Raw genomic sequence first — 20,076 nt, forward strand, 5'->3', positions numbered from 1 at the left:
TAGATCATGTAGATTCTAGCAAAAATGTCTGAGAAGCCATTTTCAGGGTATGATATCTCAGGAACTTGGATTGCTAGCTTTGTACAAATTGGTAGATTGGTAGAAAAATGTGTTCCCTTCAAGTCTTGGTTCAGAGAGTTCAGAGAGTCATCATGGTAGAAATATTTTTTAAACTGGCCACTAAACTTGGTAAATGTGAAAAAATTCTAGAAAATTGTGTGGATTGATGCACAGATTTATGCATGGATGCTGAAGCTAAAGTCTCATGTAAACTTCTTTTTGCATTGCAAGATTTTTATAATGAACCGAGGTGTGTAAATATTTAATGTAGATTTTCATTTTTTTTAAAGCAGATATCCAGAAAGCCAAGTTTAGGGCATGATATCTCAGGAACTTTGATTTTTGGCTTTGTACAAATTGGTAGATTGGAAGAAAAACATGTTCCTTTCAAGTCCAAGTGGTTCAGAGTCTCGTCAGGGAAGAAATATTTGTGTAACTGAACTCTATAGTTAGAAAAAGTGAGAAATGAGACAAACAAATGGGTCTATGAGAGGCATAAACCCAGGTCATTAAAATAACTCCTAGTATTCATTTTTTTCTTGTGCATTGATGCATATAGATTGACACATTGAAGATAAAGTGTCATGTATACCATTTTTTGTGTTGCAAGATTTTTATAATGAGCTGATTTTTGTCAGAGAGAGAAAACTAATGCAACCTCATGTCCATTGTGTGTGTATGTGTGACGGCGATAGAAAAAAATATTAATGGTGCACAGGGGGAATGATGTAACATTAGGGTTCCTTTATGCCTGGCATGAAAGAGTGTGTTTTGTGCTGTGATGTTGTGCGTTAAGTAAAGTACAAACAAAAACAAAGCTTATTTTGTGCAAAATTCAAGCGACCTTTTGAAGAAATGAGATATGCATTGGTGTTATTATTTATTTTTATAAATAGATCATTTGTGTAACCCAAAAATTGCATGAATATCTTGAACTGGTTTGATGTGGAGCTCAATTCTCTGTAAGCCTCGAGACCCGCAGTTGCTTTTTTCTCTGCAAGCGCTTGGCATTAATTTCCTCTCTGTCATGCGCGCTGATCAAAGCTCACTCGCTTTCACGTGAAATATTGGAAAATAGGAGGCCGTCAGAAGGGCGTGTGTGTGCACAGCTTACCGGCCGACCCAGAGAGGAATTCATTATTCTGACGGTCTGTTTGCTCACGCTCTCTGTTGAATTAATTCACAGACATGTGTCGTAGATGAGCGGGAATTGTAATCTATAACCTGGTCATGCTGGATGACACACTAAATGCCAATAATAATGATCCACACTGCTGTAGAAATGAGGTGCACTTCTATATATATATATATATATAATATATAATTCTCAATTCTCTCTCTCTCTCTCTCTATATATATATATATATATATATATATATATATATATATATATATATATATATATATATATATATATATATATATATATATATATGAGAGAGAGAGAGAATTGAGAATTATATATTATTCATTGATATATTTATAGTGTTAAAATACATTTAGAATTTATTATAAATAAAATAAATATACTTTTCATTTTAATGTAAAATTAGATGATATATTAGACATACAATAACTACATTATTTGATGGAACAATTAGTGTAATAATTTAATGTAATAGTAATTAATAGTAATAGCAATTTAATACAATTGTTTAATGAAATTTATAAATTAATATTTATATTATTAATATTTATTAAATTGCATTATATTTATATATAATATATAATTCTCAATTCTCTCTCTCTCTATATATATATATATATATATATATATATATATATAATATAACACATAAGAATTTATTTATATATTAATAAAGTGATTAAAATACATTTATAATTTATTAATTTAAATTTGTGCTGTCAAACGATTAATTGTATCCATAATAAAAGTTTTTGTTTACATAATATGTGTGTATACTGTGTGTTTAAGAAAATGTTATGTTTATATATTAAATATATTTATATATAATATAACACATAAGAATTTATTTATATATTAATAAAGTGATTAAAATACATTTATAATTTATTATAAATAAAATAAATATACTTTTAATAATTAAATTTAATAGTAATAGTAATTCAATGCAATTGTTTAATAAAATTCATAAATATTTATATTATTGATATATTTATTAAATTGCATTATATTTATGCTATATATATATATATATATATATATATATATATATATATATATATATATACTTTAATGGCTAAAATGCATTTATAATTTATTAATTTAAATTTGTGCTGTCAAACGATTAATTGTATCCATAATAAAAGTTTTTGTTTACATAATATGTGTGTATACTGTGTGTTTAAGAAAATGTTATGTTTATATATTAAATATATTTATATATAATATAACACATAAGAATTTATTTATATATTAATAAAGTGATTAAAATACATTTATAATTTATTATAAATAAAATAAATATACTTTTAATAATTAAATTTAATAGTAATAGTAATTCAATGCAATTGTTTAATAAAATTCATAAATATTTATATTATTGATATATTTATTAAATTGCATTATATTTATGCTATATATATATATATATATATATATATATATATATATATATATATATATATATATATATATATATATATATATATATATATATATATATATATATATATATATATATATATATATATATATATATATACCCACCCACACACACATAATAAATATACACGGTACACATATATAATGTAAACAAAAACTTTTATTTTGGATGCGATTAATCGTTTGACAGCACTAATATAAATACAAATATAATAATTATTTTTACTCTTATTTTGATGTATTGTTTATGTATTCCGATTATTCATGTAATTATTAAATTGGCATATTTTATTTATATTTATTTAAATACATATATTTTAATTTCATTTTTCATATTTCATTTTTTATTTAATTTAATGATATTTGAGGTGTTATTATCAGTCACACATTCGGTAATAATGTTACAAGTTGCTAGGTTAATATACTTTTTTTAAAAAGACAGCAGAGTACAGATTGCAGGCCGTGACATTGAAAAGAGGGGAAACTGACACTGGGCCTGTGCGGGTGACATGTAGTAAAGTCTTTAAAAAATTCAGTTCCCTAACATAGTGCTAACTTCCCTCTTCGTGTCCATTAACCACAGGAGATGGTCATCGGGGGCCTGCAGCCTGACACCACATACTCCATCACCGTGGCAGCCTACACCACCAAAGGAGACGGAGCCCGCAGCAAACCCAAGCTGGTGGTGACTAAAGGAGCAGGTCGGTAATAATGACGTTATCATTAGCCGAGCTCCAGAGCACCGCAGGCCAGGTGTTATGAGCTACAGGAGCAAAATGAACCTTAAGGGACTTCAGTCGAATAAGAAAAAACAAACATGGCCTATATAGTGTGTCTGGAGTACATAAAAGCTATAAGGGAATGTATAGCTGGGATTGTGCATTAGCACTTAGCCACACATGGTCTGCTACTGCGACAAAGTTTAGTTTTCAGAAAACATGAACTGATGTAGGGGGCTGAAGTCTGAGTAAGGCATTAGTGGATCAGAATGACAGACTAGTCAACCACAAATTAGTAAATTAGCTTGCTAAAAATAAGCTAAACAGCATGCTAAAGTAGCATCTTTAAGTTTTTCCATTTTAAAGCACTGTCAGACTCAAAGTGTTCCTAATTGTTGGTTCATGTAGATAGAGTTTTTGCTTGTGTCCTTAGTGTTGCATTTTTAGGGCTTTTAGACTTTAGAAATGTGTCTCATAACATTAGCATTCTGTTATGCTGTTTTAGCCTAATTGTACAGGGAAGTGAATTGCTATTTCCATGCAATGCCAATACCATTTTTATAAGTACTTTCTCTCTGTACACATGCAGACAAACATGTTTTAGCTGTTAGATTGTTTTTTCCTATTTTATTTTTTGTGTCTGATGCCATGAGTGTTTTATGTTAAGGTTCGACATTGAGTAAAAATGGCACTAATCCTGTCTGATTATTCACTTCTACAAGCCAACTAACTGATCTCTTTTGAAAATATGTTGTTTTATACATCCCTAGTGTAAGAATGATCAGGTTGGCCTCACTTAAATGTGCAAGAAAAGTGAATACCGTGCTAGTGGGTTTTGGACACTACCATCATGCTAATACCATGGTATTCTTGTAAGTATTCTATCTCTGTACACATGCAGACGATCGTGTTTTGGCTTTTGCGTTGCTTCTCATTGTTTTTTATGCATCTGACGCCATGAGCTTTTTCTTTTAAAATGCCTTAAGTTAAAATCGTGCTAATCCTTACTGATGGTAAGATTTTCACTTGACAGCCCACTAACTAGTCCGTTTGGAAAATATGCATCCTAGTGTAAGAACTGTGGGGGTTTGACTGAATTTTGGTCACTACCAACATGCTAATTGCATGAGATTTTTTGAAATACTTTTAAAGCAGTATATTATATGAACAATGGTGTGTATGTAGAGTGTTATTTTGTAAGAGATATTAGCTAGCCACATAGCGCTCAAACTCCAGATGCTGACGAGACAGGTGTGCCGATCGCAGGTGTCAAGTGTGACAGCGGCGCCACATATGCATATCATTCTGAACGCCTGTCTCTCTCCCTCTCACTCACACAGTGATGTGGCACAGTCAAAGGAAGGATGTCCCTGTGCTTCCCGCTTCCGAAAGTGTGGCGAAACGCTTACAGCAGACAAAAGAAATAAATAAATAAACAAGGGCAGACTCAGCCCTACTTAAAGAAGCGGCATCGCACTCTTTCATGTGCCAGAACAGAGGGGAAGCTTGACCAATGGGGCTCAGAGGAGCCACTCCGGGGCACTTTCATGCCTCATTTCTGCTACATAATGCTGTCAGACAACTTAAGCCCCTGCCTTATTGTATTGATAAGGGCCGACCCGCCCCTTTCAAACCCCGAACCTTCCACAAGGCCGCCTGTCATCTGAGAGAGCCGGCCGTCCCCGAGCTGCCATTCTGCATGTCGGAGATACACTTCAGAACGGAGACTCGGCGGCATGAAGCCCGTCAGTCAGGCTCTATGGTCACGCCAAGACGTCATTCCAGTTGCATGCAACGAAATAATGTGCGCTGGAGTGAGCAGTAGTATTTTTAGTGATGAAAATCAGGGTTGTTATTGATAAATAAAATATTAAAAAACTAAATTGAAATAAAAACCATGTATTTATTTTTAGCTAGGTGCCAAGGCAACATTTCTCATTTTTGTTTAAGTACTAAAATAACGCAACTAAAATAAAAAATGAATAAAAACAATAAAGGCAAAAACACACAACAAAATTACTACAACTAAAATTAAATTGGAAAACCTAAAAAAAAAAAATTTTTTAAATATTCAGGGTTATTGGCATGAATTAAAATCATTAAACAAATACTAATATTACTAAAATAAAAAAATAAAATTCAATAAAAATGTGTAGAAACGATATATTTCATTTAAGAAAAAATACATGGTTATTAACAAAATGAATTCAAATGAAAAATAGTCAAATTAAAACTAATTTAAAATATTAATATGAACTATGCTACTACATGAATGGTCCAAAAATGGCACCAGTTCAAACGCACACAAAAATGTCCGCCATTTCTGTTGTTTTTTTGTATTATGTTTAAGCACACGTCAACCATATTGACAAACATTATTAATGCTGCGTTCAAAGAGCTGCGTTATCGGTTTCCCGCGCCTTGATCTCAAAGCAGATGTCCTTGTATCGATCTAATTGATGCTGCCTGTTGTCCAGGAGGAACGACACAGGAATGATTGATTCTGTTCTCGTTTCAGAGCTGATGGACTGATTGATGTGCATGCTGTCAAACCTTTTGTTAATGCGCCTTATCATTCGAAATTCCACGTGCTTTAAACACAAACCGTCACATCTTTAAGTGTAGGCATCGGTAGGCCAGATTCCGATCAAGTGTGAGCCTTCCTTTTTTTAATTTCCTCCTGTCTCCCTTCATCCTTGTGGGAGATGAGCAGATTGCATGCTAATGCAGGGGCTGGAGGTGTTCTTCACAAGTGTCCGCTTGGACGGCCGCCACGGCTCAGGGAACAGAGAGTCTGGATGACTCACAATCCTCCCGGCACTGTGGTTATTCTCTTCAATTAATTGGTCCACTTAGGGCCACTTGCTCCAGTCCTGATTGTGGAGAGTGAAGCTCTTCGTTGGTCTCTGGAGCTTCTTGTCTAATATCGTCTGATTCCAGGATACTGTGGCATGGAGTTGAACTTTCTGTAGATTGAGATTTTTGGATTATGGGATTACGAACCGGCATTATGGTGCTCAAGAATTAATTTATGTATTGAACATTTGTATCTGTTTTTGCTGTTGCTAAAACTTTATATAAGCAACAACTTTGCTTGATACCCGTGTGCCGTTTACCATGGTAAAATCAGTACAAACATGGTCATTTGTGGAATATTACTTTGATTAATTTCATGTGTATTGTAGAAAAATTAAATACCCTTAATTACATTGACCTTTTTTTTTTTATCCTGTGCTGAGGAAATTTAGTCGGATGGTTATATTCAGACATATTTGGTTGGTTTTGCCCTTGTCTTTTGTATATTTGATATCAGTTCGGCCCAGAATGCAGCGCTGCAGTTTTCTCAGGGCTAAGTCATGTCAGCTGGCAGTCGTGCTTTATACGCTTAATATAACTCACTGTAAGTCCTGTCGGCAGGTTAATTACATGTTAGCTGAAGGTTATTTTATTTTGTTCCTCTTTTTCGTAGCAGCGTCTCCTCCACTGGAGATGAGAAGGACAGAGAAAGGGAAGTAGGAAAGGGGGAGGGCGTGAGTGTGAAACGCAATCCTATCTTAATCAGTGGCTGTGGGTCAACAGTGGCCGTTAATGCAAGGCCTAATGGGAAACGTGCCTGTGGTCTGGTGGAGAGGATTGTGTGTCGTCCAGTGGAGTGGACTGGAGTGCCGTTGGCGAGGGGAAGCGGGCCACAATCACGGCGTCTCTGACCCTCGTTGTCCTCTCGCTGTGGCAGATTGCGCCGTTTCCCTGTCACCTTCATCAGCAGCACTTTTTTTTTTTCAGGAGTCATTCGTCCTCCTGTCTCTTCTCATGCTCTCCTTCTCTATCATACGGCTGTTAACCCACCATCTCTCATCCAGTGATCTGTTCAACAACCATCTAGTCACTTAAAAATTAATAGCTTTTTCAAAACAGGTTGTTCAGACTTTGTGGGTAACATTGGAGTATAGAGTATATGTGCTGTTAGTGCCTTTATGATAGTTTGTGCAAAATGTACATGCTTATATAATGGTACTTTACAGGAACTGGGTTTGTAATAAATCCCTTTAAAGTCATTGTAGATGGCTTTTCTTTAGTAGGGAGTACCAGGATGAAAATACACCTAGTTACGCTACAACAGACTTAAGTGAGATACGGTTCATTTGAATTGAATGTAATGTCCCTCTTTCTCTCTCTACAGTGCCGGGGCCTCCCTTTCTCTCCGTCAACCAAAACTCAGAGACTACTGCATTAGTGCGCTGGCAATCCCCAGATTTCGTTGCTCCGGGTCTCGAGGTGCAAGGCTATCGACTACAGTTCGGCCGAAAGGATGTGAGCCCCTTGGCCACGCTGGAGTTCGGCCCTCAGGAGCTGGAATATTCCATTAGCAATATCCACCGAGGGGCCACGTACGTCATCAAAGTGTCTGCCAAGTCCAGATCGGGATTTGGCGAAGAGGCTACCCGAGAACTAAAAGTCCCAGAGGAGGTTCCTCGAGGGTATCCCCAAATAATCGAAGGGTCTAACATTACCTGCTGCTCGCTCCAATTTGCCTGGTTGCCTCCGGTGCTAGCGGAACGCAACGGCGCTATAACAGAATACACACTGGCTTACCAGGAGGCCGGAACAGCCGGCGGACCCAAGGAACTACGTCTGCCAGCAAGTGAGAACAGCTATACCCTCAACAGCCTAAGGCCCAACGCAGTGTACGATGTGAAAATTCGAGCGCACACCAGTGTAGGTCCAGGGCCCTACAGCCCACCGATCCAGTATCGAACAGTGGCCTACGAAGCAGGTACGGGTTGCTCATTTCCCCGCCTCAAGGGACAAACCTCTACAATGCAAGCACCTACACCCGATTATATAAAGTTCTCTGGGAGCCACATACCTCACTAACACCCTCCCCCACAACAAGGTAAAATAAGTCAGTAAGTTAAAGTCAGTCAGTTTTGAAAGGGGAGGAACATCAATTTTTGCGAGGTAAGTGCCGATTGGTCAGACACGCCCAGCACATTCACTCATCCAATCACAAAACTCCCCTAGTATTCCAAGGTAGGCGAGAGCCATGTCAAGGAGATCCCAGATCTGAAGTCGAATCAGGCACATTTGTTTCCTTTGTTTGGGTTTTCTTCTGCATTTTTCGTTATTTGGTTTAACGGTTCCTCTTTTCTGTACTCACCTTTCCCCCCGCTCCCACACTGGGATGGTTTGCAGCATGGCGTCCCATGATGCACTGCTAACAAGTGTGGGCATGACAACTGTGTTTGGGGTTTGTCCTCGTTCCTGTCGGGCTTTCTGCCACGGCAGTGCCTATCCAAATTTGAGAGCACGCAGCAGTGGGTTACTCAAACATAATGTGGGTTCAGCTATTCTGGAATCGTTCAGGGGGGATTATGGGAGCTGCTTGCCAAATGTTCTTGTTGGGGCGGCACTGCCGGGCCAGGGCAGGCAGAGTACTGTGCGATCCTGTGGTTCTGTGTTCACCAGTCCAGTCTAGCGTGCTGTTTGTCCCAACTGAGCGCCTCCCCCCTCCCCTTCACAGCTAACGCCACACACCGCTCACTCAGAGGGACCAAAGCCCCTCTCCTTTGGGGGAAAACTGGTCGCAAGCATCGAACACTCTGTCAGCCTTCTTTCCCTTCAGTCTTGTTGTGCTTTTTCCATTTCTAAAGTGTCTTTCCCAATTTGTTTCCTCCATTCAACTCTGGACAGATGTTCCTAAGAACTTCACCGTGAAGCTGGCCACCAAAACCACGGTACTGCTGACCTGGAAGTTTTCCGATAGCCGCTTCCCATACCGCTGCATGGTAAGCGAACTAATGAATCCTGTTTTGTTCAGTCAGTATCAATCTTATTGCCAGGATCTGTTTTTGAACAATTTATCGATGCACATTGGTCCACAGATCGAGTACAACCGGCAGAAGGTTGACATTGATGCTAGGATGACCAAAGCTCTCATCACCAACTTGCGACCCAACAGCACCTACGAGTTCAGAATCACCTGCCAGGAGAGCAGCGACGGTGGACCCAAACACAAGCTCGTTGCACGAACAGCGCCACCTATTCTGGTCCGAAAGCCAGAGTTGGACCTGAAAAGAGAGCCAGACAGTACTCTGACCATTGTCTTCCCACCGCTGGAATCCAAAGAGTTGATCAAGTAAGGAAAACCAAATGCCGTTCTAGGCCAGAAATGCATTCTACGCAAGCATGTGAACGTAGACACAAGCAAATTGGAAATGTGGGGTTCTTTAAAAGTGTTTCCCTATCCCGTCCCCACCCCCTCACTTCGCTTCCTGTCAACTTACTGTCCTATCGAAATAAAGGCTTAAAACACTAAAAATAAATCTTAAAAAAAGTAGCCTTGTGGGTAGCACGCAGACATACAGCGCCATTGCTCTACGGACATCCTGAGTTCGAATCCCAACTCGAGGACCATTCCCAATCCCACCCCCATCTCTCTCCCACTTCACTTCCTGTCAGCTCTGATCTGTCCTATCATAATAAAGGCAAAAATACCGTTTTGACCCGAATATGAGACAATGTTTTTTTCTTGGAAATACATCTGAAAAAACACGGTCGTCTTATATTCAGGGTCTAGACTTTGACATGTCAATAATACACCCACAACAATAGGTGGCGCCAAAAACGCATAAAACTAGTGTGCCATGAAATATGTAATGTAGTGTGTGATGTAAAGATCGCGAGTCAAAACAAAAGAAAAAGAAAAGCTTACAGCGGCATGAGATCGTGACTGTCATGTTAGCCTGATGGGACCAAACTTCCTCTGTAAGTGATTTTAAAACATAAGACAGTACCCAGATTTGAAGACTACAATAAGATTTCACTTCTACTGATAATAAAATTTTGGTAGGCTACTATGAGATGGATAGCCTAAATGTTATGTAATTCAAATGGGCTACCTGTTATTTTTATGGCATATCAAAAAGTGTATATTTTTCAATGTCATTGTTGGTACATTTTACCAATACTTTCAAAACCAAAATTAAAATAGGAAACACATGCAATATGAAAATAATTTAAGAAAAAATGTGTTTTACAGAGAGAAAAAAAAGAAACAAGATTTGGTTTTCAAAAAGCCTTTTTTCCAAATGGTACATCTGGAAAAAGGGGGGTCGTCTTATATTCGGGTCAATATGGTATATCTTCAAAAAAGTGCCGTATTGGAGTAATGACAAAAAACTTACACTGAAGGACAGTTCGCGCTATTGTTTACTATAGCGCCCCTTGTGGCCATACTGAGAATGCAGCACATACGTAAGAAATGCGTTTTGTGTTTGTTTCGAAAAGCAATGTCAAGCTTGCTTAGCTTGAAACTTCTGCGTTCACATACTTGTGTAGGAAATTTTTCAGGTTTTGTTAAATCGTTTAGCTAGATGTTCCCAATTTTATGGAACATGGAAAAATAATCACATTTAGTGGATAAGTAGTTATTTTTCTGTACAATTCTTTGACTAGCGATTTTTGTAATGGTTTTGTGCACCATCTTGACCTCTTGCAGGGCGGTCTATGTTGTGGTGGTTCCTCTGAAGAAGGGAAGAGGTCCGATCCGACACATCAAGAGCCCAGATGAATTGGACCTAGAAGAGGTGAACATACCTTATTTTTTGTAGCTTATTTTCTCAAGTCTTTGTCCTTGTGTTGCAGGCACAGTGGAGCCAAAGCCATGGAAAGTGTTGTCGCAGGAGCATTGTGGGAACGTTCCCGAGGGGTTTGTTAGGGAGAGGGGACAATTACACAGCTCTCATCCTTACCCGCTGGCAAACTGCCACACTTGGCCACTTGACCTTGAACTGTGAATGGCGAATGGGTGCCTGTATTCTGTTTATGTATTATTTGACTTCAAAATGTTTGGTTTTGTGTTTGTTTGTTTTTTGAGTAAATAACCCATTTTATTTAGCATCAGCTGCTAATTGTTTGATTGTTTTGTTCCCAGAAGAATCTACCAGAATATGTTGTGTTTTAGATGCTGGTTTCAGTTCTCCTCAAGCAGTCTTTTTCTCCCACAGTTGTTGGGCGACAGAAGACTCGGTCAACGTCACGCTCGAACCACCCGTCAGCTCAAGCAGGTGGACGGGAAGCGGCCCTACATTGCTGCCAGCTTCAAGCCCTCATCCATGCCGCCGTCCTTCACCCTGGGCAACCAGATGGTGTACAGCGGCTTTGAAAACAGGGCTCTAGACCCCGGGCAGGAATATGTGTTCTTCATCCTTGCTGAGCTCAACACCACCGGAGGGGTGAGTGAAATTTAAGTTTTAAGACTCATGCAAAGTGGCGAATGCAGATAACCTTTTTTTTGCTTGTGTGCAGAAATCGTTTGCGTCCAGCCCCTACACGGATCCAGTCACAGCTCCAGACGTGGACCCTCAGCCCATAGAGACGGGAGGGGACGGACTCATCTGGGTGGTGGGGCCCGTTCTGGCTGTGGTCTTCATAATATGTATTGTGATTGCGATTCTCCTCTACAAGAAGTGAGTGGACTTTTGACTTGTTAATGAATATAAACTTTTTTAGTTTGTACAATTTACACTACCAGTCAAAATGAGAACTAATTTAAGCTTCTCATCTTTAATGCTTGAAATTTGTGCCTTCACAAAAATTATATATTATATTATATAAATGTCTTTACAAAACATTTTATTTAAAAACAATAGAAAATTATTTTATGTATAATTGTCTTATCTGTTGTTTTATGAAAAATAGTTATATATTGTTTTGCTAAAATAAATATATATCTTTTATTTAAATTCCTTAAAATTTAAAATAAAAATATAATAAATTACTATATTGAAAAGTTTTGTTAAAACATTTATAATTTGTAGATTATTATTATGATTAGTTACAATTGACAAATAGTAAATTTAATTACTATATAAATTAAAGTATTTTGTAAAGACATTTACAATGTCTATTAATATGAAGTATTTATAAATTTCATTTTCTAAGCCAATAAATTTAAATCTAAATTGAAAGTAATTATAATAAAATACTATAGTTTGTTTTGTACAGACATTTATAATAATATAAATTTTCTTGTTTATTAATATAATTTAATTATAAGTTTTGGTCACAATAAATTCAATAGAAAATAAGTAAAATACTATTTTCTATTATTATTCATTAAAATATTTTGTAGGGACATTTATAAATGTAATTAATATATTAATATAATATTACTGAATTATACATTTCAGTTTCGGTCACAAATTTCAGTTCTTCAGTTAATGAGTAGTTGGAGCAGTCTTCAAACTAACGCTCTGACACTAGATGCATTTTGAAGTGCAGAAATGCTAAAAGAAGGATTTAAGCTTATTTTAGCCCTCAGCATTGGCATAGTTTGGAAAAGTTCAAAGCGGAGCTGAGAAAAGCAATCAATTCATTCGTATCAAAAATTAATGAGGTGATAGCTAATAGCTATTAGCTTCAGAGCGTGGCCAAAGCAGACCGCTTTGACTTTTAGCATGCAAACGTGCTGAAACTCAAAGGGAAGCTATTCCTCATTAGCGCCTCAAGAGCCAGGTTAAAAGCGGACGACTCCTGGCTAGTATTTCCTCCCTTGGCAGGACCTTGAGTTTGACCTCTGGTGTCTGGAGATCGTATAGCCCCCCCGGTGGGTGCAAACACACATCTTTTACAGGTCTGTCCAAATGCAGATGAGCTAATCTGGCTCCGCTAGCCTGCCCTGTGAATTTAAATGCACTCTATTGATTTTTTTCCCCTCTCCTCTCCCTTGTTCTCTTGTTGTGTTTTCTCCCTTTTATATATTTATTTCACTTCAATGCTTTCTTCGGAAGCAGCAAGCCTGACAGGTAAGGCTTAGCTGTACTTTATTGCTGTTTTCATGGGGGCAAAAGAAAACAACCTGCCTCAGCATAAAAGCAACTTTTAATTAGATGGCAGAGAAAAACAGTGCAATGAAACGGCGGGTTCAACCAATGTGCCCCTCGGCTGTGGTGTTTGTGGACATAGCTTTGTTTGTGCTAGCATCTAGCTTCCTTGATTATAGACTATAAGTAGTGTTTTCTGCACTGGTATATACTGACAAAGTAGTGACTTTTAAAAGACTTTTATTAATACCTGTAAACAGTATAAGTGTATGGCACTAATTGAATCAGTCAAACTGATTGATGAATCATTCTAAATCATGAGGCATTGATCTGAATCAGTTAGGAAACACTGGGTGGTCATTTTGTGCACTTGTGATTTGGTGTACTTGTTCTTTTTTGGTCTCGTATGTCAGCTTTTATTGAGTCCTTGTGTTTTCTTTCCTTTTCTAAAGCAGCAAACGTAAAGAGTCAGAGCCACGGACGAAATGTCTGCTGAACAACGCCGATATCACCCCTCACCACCCCACAGACCCAGTGGAGATGAGACGAATCAACTTTCAGACCCCAGGTATATACACATGAACAAACCACCTCAATCACTTGAAACATGAACTTTTCTCTGAACTCATCTCACAAAACTTATGTGAAATGTATTTCTAGGTCATATTTCACCTCAAAAATCAAGTGAAAAATCAAAAGGAATATATTTAGCATAAAGAAAATAGAGCTTTTTTTTTTTGCATTTCAACATTATTTTCGTATCATTCGTCAGGTTCTCCTTTCGAATGTGAACTTTGAAGTGCGCCAGAGTGACATATATTGTCAGTTAACTTTAATTTAACTGTCAATTTCAGGTGCACCTGCTGTTTTTTTCTAATTAGTGTCTCTACTGATGCAGTTTATTAGTTAATAATCGTGTACGGCCTGTCAGTTATCTTTATTTCGTATTTGGTTCAAGGTTTTGAACGTCCAAATGAAATTGAAGATCCATACAATTTCAGAGACATTTTTGCCATCGCCGGGGGCTTTAATATATTCTTTTAAGATTTACATAAAAGAAAATTTTCTTTTAAATAGAAAAGCCAAACACATTATTTTTTTAAGAAAAACGCAACGTGTCTATTATAAATGCTGTTTGGGCACCAATGTTAGTAATTTTAAAACGATAACCAACAATTGTTAAATTATTTTTATATTATTAACAATTTGTTTTTCATTTTTTAATTGTCTTCATTTTTTGTTACTGATGACTAACATGACAATTTATATTAATGTTTAATATTATTATTTATCTTTGTGGACATGGATAACCGATAATTGTGCTTTTATTAAAAAAAAACAATATTTATTTATTTATTTAACCTATATTTGGCTGGCAAGCAATAAATTATGCATTCTTATTTATGATGCAAATTATAATATCCTAAATTATAATGCTTATAATTACAGAGAACCGATAAATGCAGATAACCGATAATGCTGTTTTTTAAAAATATTTATTTATTTATTTTAGCTGTTTATGATCACCAGTATCTTGTGCATTCCTATATACAATGCGAATTATAATATTAATCCTGGATTATAATGCTTAGAATTTCAGATAACGATAAATGCAGATAACTGATAATTATCTCTTTGCTGTTTATTTATTTATATTAGCTGTACATGATCACCAATACATTGTGCATTCCTATTTACAATGCTAATTATAATATTAATCCGGAATTTATAATGCTAATCATAATTACAGACAACTGATAAATACTGAAAACAGATACTGAACATCCAGGCAGCTTCCGAAATGTTTTTGCCGTCGCGTCCTCATCTCGTTCCAAAGCAGACGATCTTTTGTCTCGTTCAAAGAGCGCCCTCATTTTCGCCGGCTTTGCGCACTAAACCTACTCTGACATTTTTCGGTGGCTCCTTGAAGTGGCGCAGAGTGAATTTGTCAACGGCGTCTCTCTCCTGTCCGCTCTCGGCGTCTCCCCATCAAACAGCTCTCGTTTCAAAGGCGGTAATCTCAGCGCGGCCGCCCGAGGAGGTCATAACGCCGAGAGCTCTCCTTCAGCCCAGATAAAACGAGAGCCAGCTGAGAAATGGAGGTGGAGAATGCAAGAAAGCCACTATCGCCACCTCATTTCCCATAATCACCTGTCCATTGTGGGGCATCTTGTCCGGCAGCCGCCTAATAACACATCAGAAATGAGCCCGGCGCACTTTCATCTTATTTCTCGCCTCTTTCGTCCGCTTCAACACTATCAAGACTCTCGCCTCGTTAAAGCCATCCTCGTTGGACTTTATTAATTGAGGAGCGTTCAATTTGCGACGCAACGTTGTTCTTTTTAAGCGCAGGGTGTCATTATCTCTTTGCTTGGTGAATTTTCATTTAAGTGGACATTTTAGCCCAATTAACTGGGACGGGGAAACATTTGCGACATTTCCATTAGCTAATAGGAGCCATTGTTCAAAGCAGCACACTTGAGTTCACATGGATGACTGGCACATATGGCGCACAACTTATCCTAATGAGACGAGACGCCGACATTAGGTTTGTTTCGTAACGCGTTTAGGGTCAGGTTCTGCTCAGTTCCTCTGCGTCCCCTTCAGTCTGTTTGTATTGGTATTATGAATCGTTTTAGAAAACAAACATATTTTTTATTAGCAAACTGTTTAATGCGACATGCTTGCAGACACTCACGGTTTTTCCAGGCCTGTGATTAATTGTGTCTGTAAACAGAAGATTTATAATCCTCATCAGCATCCTGTTAAGTCATTTTTTAGGCTGCTTTCTAAAATCTTGCCTAAAATCTTATTTTTTCTTTATTGATTTCTTCACTCTGTTTTACTCAGAAATATGTCATATTATGGAAGAAAATGGCTTTTATATTGGCTTTTAAGATTTACATAGATTTGGGAGGTAGAAAAGCCAAACGATGTTTATTTTAAAAGCTCTTTAGGCATTTTATATATTTTATAAATAAAGAGATGCACCTATGCACCTAATTTTGAATTAATAACTGATAGTTGTTAATTATTATAATTGTTTTAATCCTGTTTTTTTTTTTTTTTTAGTTTTTATGTTTAATAACTATTAACAATATTGTTTTTTCAGTTACTTTATTTTTTGTTGATCACTAACATAATCATTTATGTTCATGTTTAATAATATTATTTATTTTAGCAGATACAGATAACCGATAATTGTTTAATTTATCTGTCTATCTATCTATCTGTACATTATAATATTAATCCTGAATTATAATGCTTACAATTACAAATAGCCAATAATTATTTCTGTGCTATTTTTATTTATTTATTCATTCATACATTTCTTTTTGCTGTATATGGTCACCAATATATTATGCATTCCTATTTATAATGCTAATTATAATATTAATCCTGAAATGTAATGCTTAGAATAACAGATAACCGATAAATACAGATAACTGATAATTTTCTTTTTTTATTATTATTATTTCCATTGGCTGTATATGGTCACTAGTACATTATGCATCCCTATATATAATGTTAATTATAATTATAATTCAATGCTGAATTATAATGCTTAAACAGTTAACAGTAATATAGTAAACTGATAAAGTAATTTATCAATTACAGTTAACTGATAAATGCAGAAGACTGATAATTATCTCAATGTTGTTTTTTATACTTATTTATTTCTTTCCGTTGGCTGTATATGGTCACCAGTATATTATGCATGCCTATTTATAATGCTAATTATAATATTAATCCTAAATTATTATGCTAAGTCAAAGTTGATCCAATACTGAAAGATATGATAACTATTTTTGTTATAAATTATAACCAGTACGACTGTCTATTTTATAGTTCTGTTTTTTTAATTATTTGTTTTTATTTATACTTTTATATTATTTTATTTATATTGAACATATTTACATTTATTTGTATTGAACATACTCAATATATCTAAAAAAAACAATTAAAAAAAAAATGTCTTTACTTTGCCAACATAAAGCATGAAAAGATGAAAAGTACGTTTAGACTTTTTGCTCTCAAGAGCATTCCTTATTACAATGCGATTTCAAACCTGATCCGCTCACTAGCGCGTTAATCTGTGCGTCTGCATAGGTGTCGTGTGCCTAAAGTCATCACAGATGGTTCAGACCTCGACAACAGAAGCTAAAGACACTCCTCATGCGCTAGCGCTCCAGACAGCTGGACAGACGTTGAGCCGCTAAACTCTGACCGTATGTCTTTTTACCGCTTGATCGACACCGCCATCTGATGTTTTGAGGATTTATTCTTTAAAAAACTAGCGTGGAGTTTGCCGTGAAGACTCGCAGTATAAACAGTATCTGCAGCGGTTCATGTATGTCGCCTGTGATGTTGGATGAAGGACGGCTGATATGTGAGCTAGTGTCCTACTTTCAGTGTCTGACAGACTGCTTGGCGTTGGATCCAACGGCGAGGACCCTCGCGAGGATTACCGCCTTCATTCAAAGCAGGGGTGGTCCGTTCTCCTGCCTGGTTAAAAATGCACAATATAGTCTGAAAAATTAATTGGACGGAGAAAATGCATAAAGGAGAAGTTCTATTTTCTGCATATTAATTTCCTTGCATTTATCTTGTTTTTCCCATTTCTTTCAGTCCATTTCAAGATTTTGTTCTCAACTAATTATCAGTACATTCAAAGAGGGATGCTTTTATTTTATTTTTTGCTGTTTGCTGTTTTTCACAGATTCGGGTCTAAGCAGTCCTGTCAGTGAAGCCGGTTTTGACTATGAAAGTTAGTGCTCACATCTCGCGCTGAGCTTTGGTGTTTTCTTATCTTTTTTTAATGCGTCTGCCCCACATCCGGAATAATGGGTTGTGTTTTCCGACTACATTTGCATATGACTTTTTTTTTCTCCCTCACAAACTGCCGGATCTGCGCTAATTTTCACTCCCGTAACCCTGGGAAAGTTAAAAGGAGTCGTAATTCAAATGAAACCTAAAACTACATCTCATTAGCAATTGCTTTTCCTATACGAGATGCATAATGTAGGATAAAATCAAGTATATAATCCTATCCTTTGCATAAAAAGACATCATGTTAGCCAACGTATAAAAACAAAACATGTTAAATAAACTTTTTATGCTTTTTATGTAACCTGGCCATATTTAAATTAAATTGAAATAAAAACATGTTTTAATTATAATTAATATTTTATCACTTAAGCAAATAAATAATTTTTATATTTAATTTACTTTTTTCAGGGTTTTTTTATTCTAAATCATTATAACAAACATAATGATTTCTATTAATGTTTAATATATATATATATATATAGTTTATACACCAAAGACATTACAAATTGAAGCAAATAATGCCACTGATTTTCTTAGACATTTGTTCTGCATTATGCATCTGTGGGAAGTTAAAATGCAAATGCGGTTAACTGTTTCATCTTAATTATGACAGCTTTCAACTTTCATTCGTAACACGGCTTTTAATTTTTCCTTTTAAATTTGTTTTTTCTTTATACTTCTGCTTGTCAATTGCTTTGTTCTCACAGGCTGTTGGCTGAACACTATTAATCCACAGTAAAAGCAGCTGATCATGTAGAGACGGTTCTGCAGTATAATTTTTACACAAGTCTCCAGACATTCCAGCATCCTGTCCGTTCAGACCCCCGTTCCTCTCTCCACCGATGGGGTCGTTCTGCAGGCGGAGATAACGAGCCGAATTAATTAAACCCTCTGCAAACAATAGTCCGACATTTGATACATCCCTCCCGCCCCCCAGCGAGGCAGAGGAAAGAGAAAAACGACTCCCTTTTTTCTTGTTTTTATGGGGAAATATACTAAGCGCTTTTCCTTTTATATGTAAATGAACAATCGCATAAAATCGTTTCGTGAACAGTGGCAGTGTATATCAAAAGGATTTGTTATTTGCATCACCTGTCAAGCGCAAATAAGAGACTGAAAATATGTAATTAGACAGTTTGCATCTCTCGCGCTCACTGATCTTGGGCTTGATTGCATGGGATAAAAAGACTCAGCGATAGAGAGAGAGAGAGAGAGAGAGAAAAATCCTGGCAGAGAGAGCAGATAGGAAATGAAGAGCAACAGGAATTTGTCCTTGAAAGAGTTTATATCCGATTGGACCTCGCTTAAACAGACTTTTTAGTGTCTTTCGCATAAAAACTTGAAATTGAATGTAGTTAATTATAAAAACTGATAAGGTCATGCACGCAAAGACACTTTTGTAACGTGTATTTAGTGCTTTCATATCCTACAAAAACCTAATGTCTTGGATAATCAGTAAATACCAATGTCCAATTTTAATTATTTGACAAAGTTGACTGTGAAAGTTTTAATAACCAAAAAAGAAAAAGTAATCTGCAGAGGATAAAAGTTTTTTTTTTTTTTTTTTGCACCCCAATCGGATTAAATGTAATTGTTTCTTACATCTTTTGGGGAGATCATTCCTGAGAACAAACAAATAACAGCTTATTTATGAAATGGAAAAACGGGGCACGAGTAATTGTTGTTGACACGGAGCAAAGTTGAGGAATGCGTTGACATTGGAAAGTGCTAATCTTCCAAGTTTGTTTGGTTTCGATTGGCTTTAGATGGCCTTTCTCATTGCATCATGGAGGCTGTTGGCGTTTAGCATGCAGGACTGATCTCAGGTTGTTTGCCAAAGTTGCCCTTCGCATCTTCTTCGAGAGTGCTTTGGCATATATTACCTTGGTTCACCTTAAGGCGAGTCCAGACTAAGAGCTTGGCCAGGCTGATGAGAATAACATTTGTGGAGTGAGAAAAGTGTTAGTGTCCAGATAGTGGATGAGGAAAAATTGTCATTAGCATTGCTTTGTTTTGCATGAAAGTCTGAAAACTAACAGCTAGAACTTTTTCAGGG

At 36.4% G+C, this 20,076-nt stretch overlaps 1 protein-coding gene across 24 annotated transcripts in view; it reads left to right on the forward strand.

The window, feature by feature from the left end:
• The window catches only part of ptprsa (protein tyrosine phosphatase receptor type Sa), a 216,584-nt gene that overhangs the window by 166,911 nt on the left and 29,597 nt on the right, over positions 1–20,076 (forward strand). For 9 of the 24 annotated variants that reach the window (XM_058760412.1, XM_058760420.1, XM_058760416.1 and 6 more), the window contains 10 exons: positions 3,231–3,348; positions 7,547–8,140; positions 9,058–9,152; positions 9,249–9,502; positions 10,865–10,952; positions 11,373–11,600; positions 11,674–11,834; positions 13,158–13,172; positions 13,643–13,758; positions 17,911–17,958. In XM_058760412.1, coding sequence (XP_058616395.1) covers positions 3,231–3,348; positions 7,547–8,140; positions 9,058–9,152; positions 9,249–9,502; positions 10,865–10,952; positions 11,373–11,600; positions 11,674–11,834; positions 13,158–13,172; positions 13,643–13,758; positions 17,911–17,958 — 1,717 coding nt within the window. The remainder of the gene's footprint in view (positions 1–3,230; positions 3,349–7,546; positions 8,141–9,057; positions 9,153–9,248; positions 9,503–10,864; positions 10,953–11,372; positions 11,601–11,673; positions 11,835–13,157; positions 13,173–13,642; positions 13,759–17,910; positions 17,959–20,076) is intronic. The other 15 variants (XM_058760423.1, XM_058760429.1, XM_058760431.1 and 12 more) reach the window with 8 other exon arrangements.

This window comes from Onychostoma macrolepis, chromosome 22, assembly GCF_012432095.1.
Source record: "Onychostoma macrolepis isolate SWU-2019 chromosome 22, ASM1243209v1, whole genome shotgun sequence".
Classification (NCBI taxonomy): Eukaryota; Metazoa; Chordata; class Actinopteri; order Cypriniformes; family Cyprinidae; genus Onychostoma; species Onychostoma macrolepis.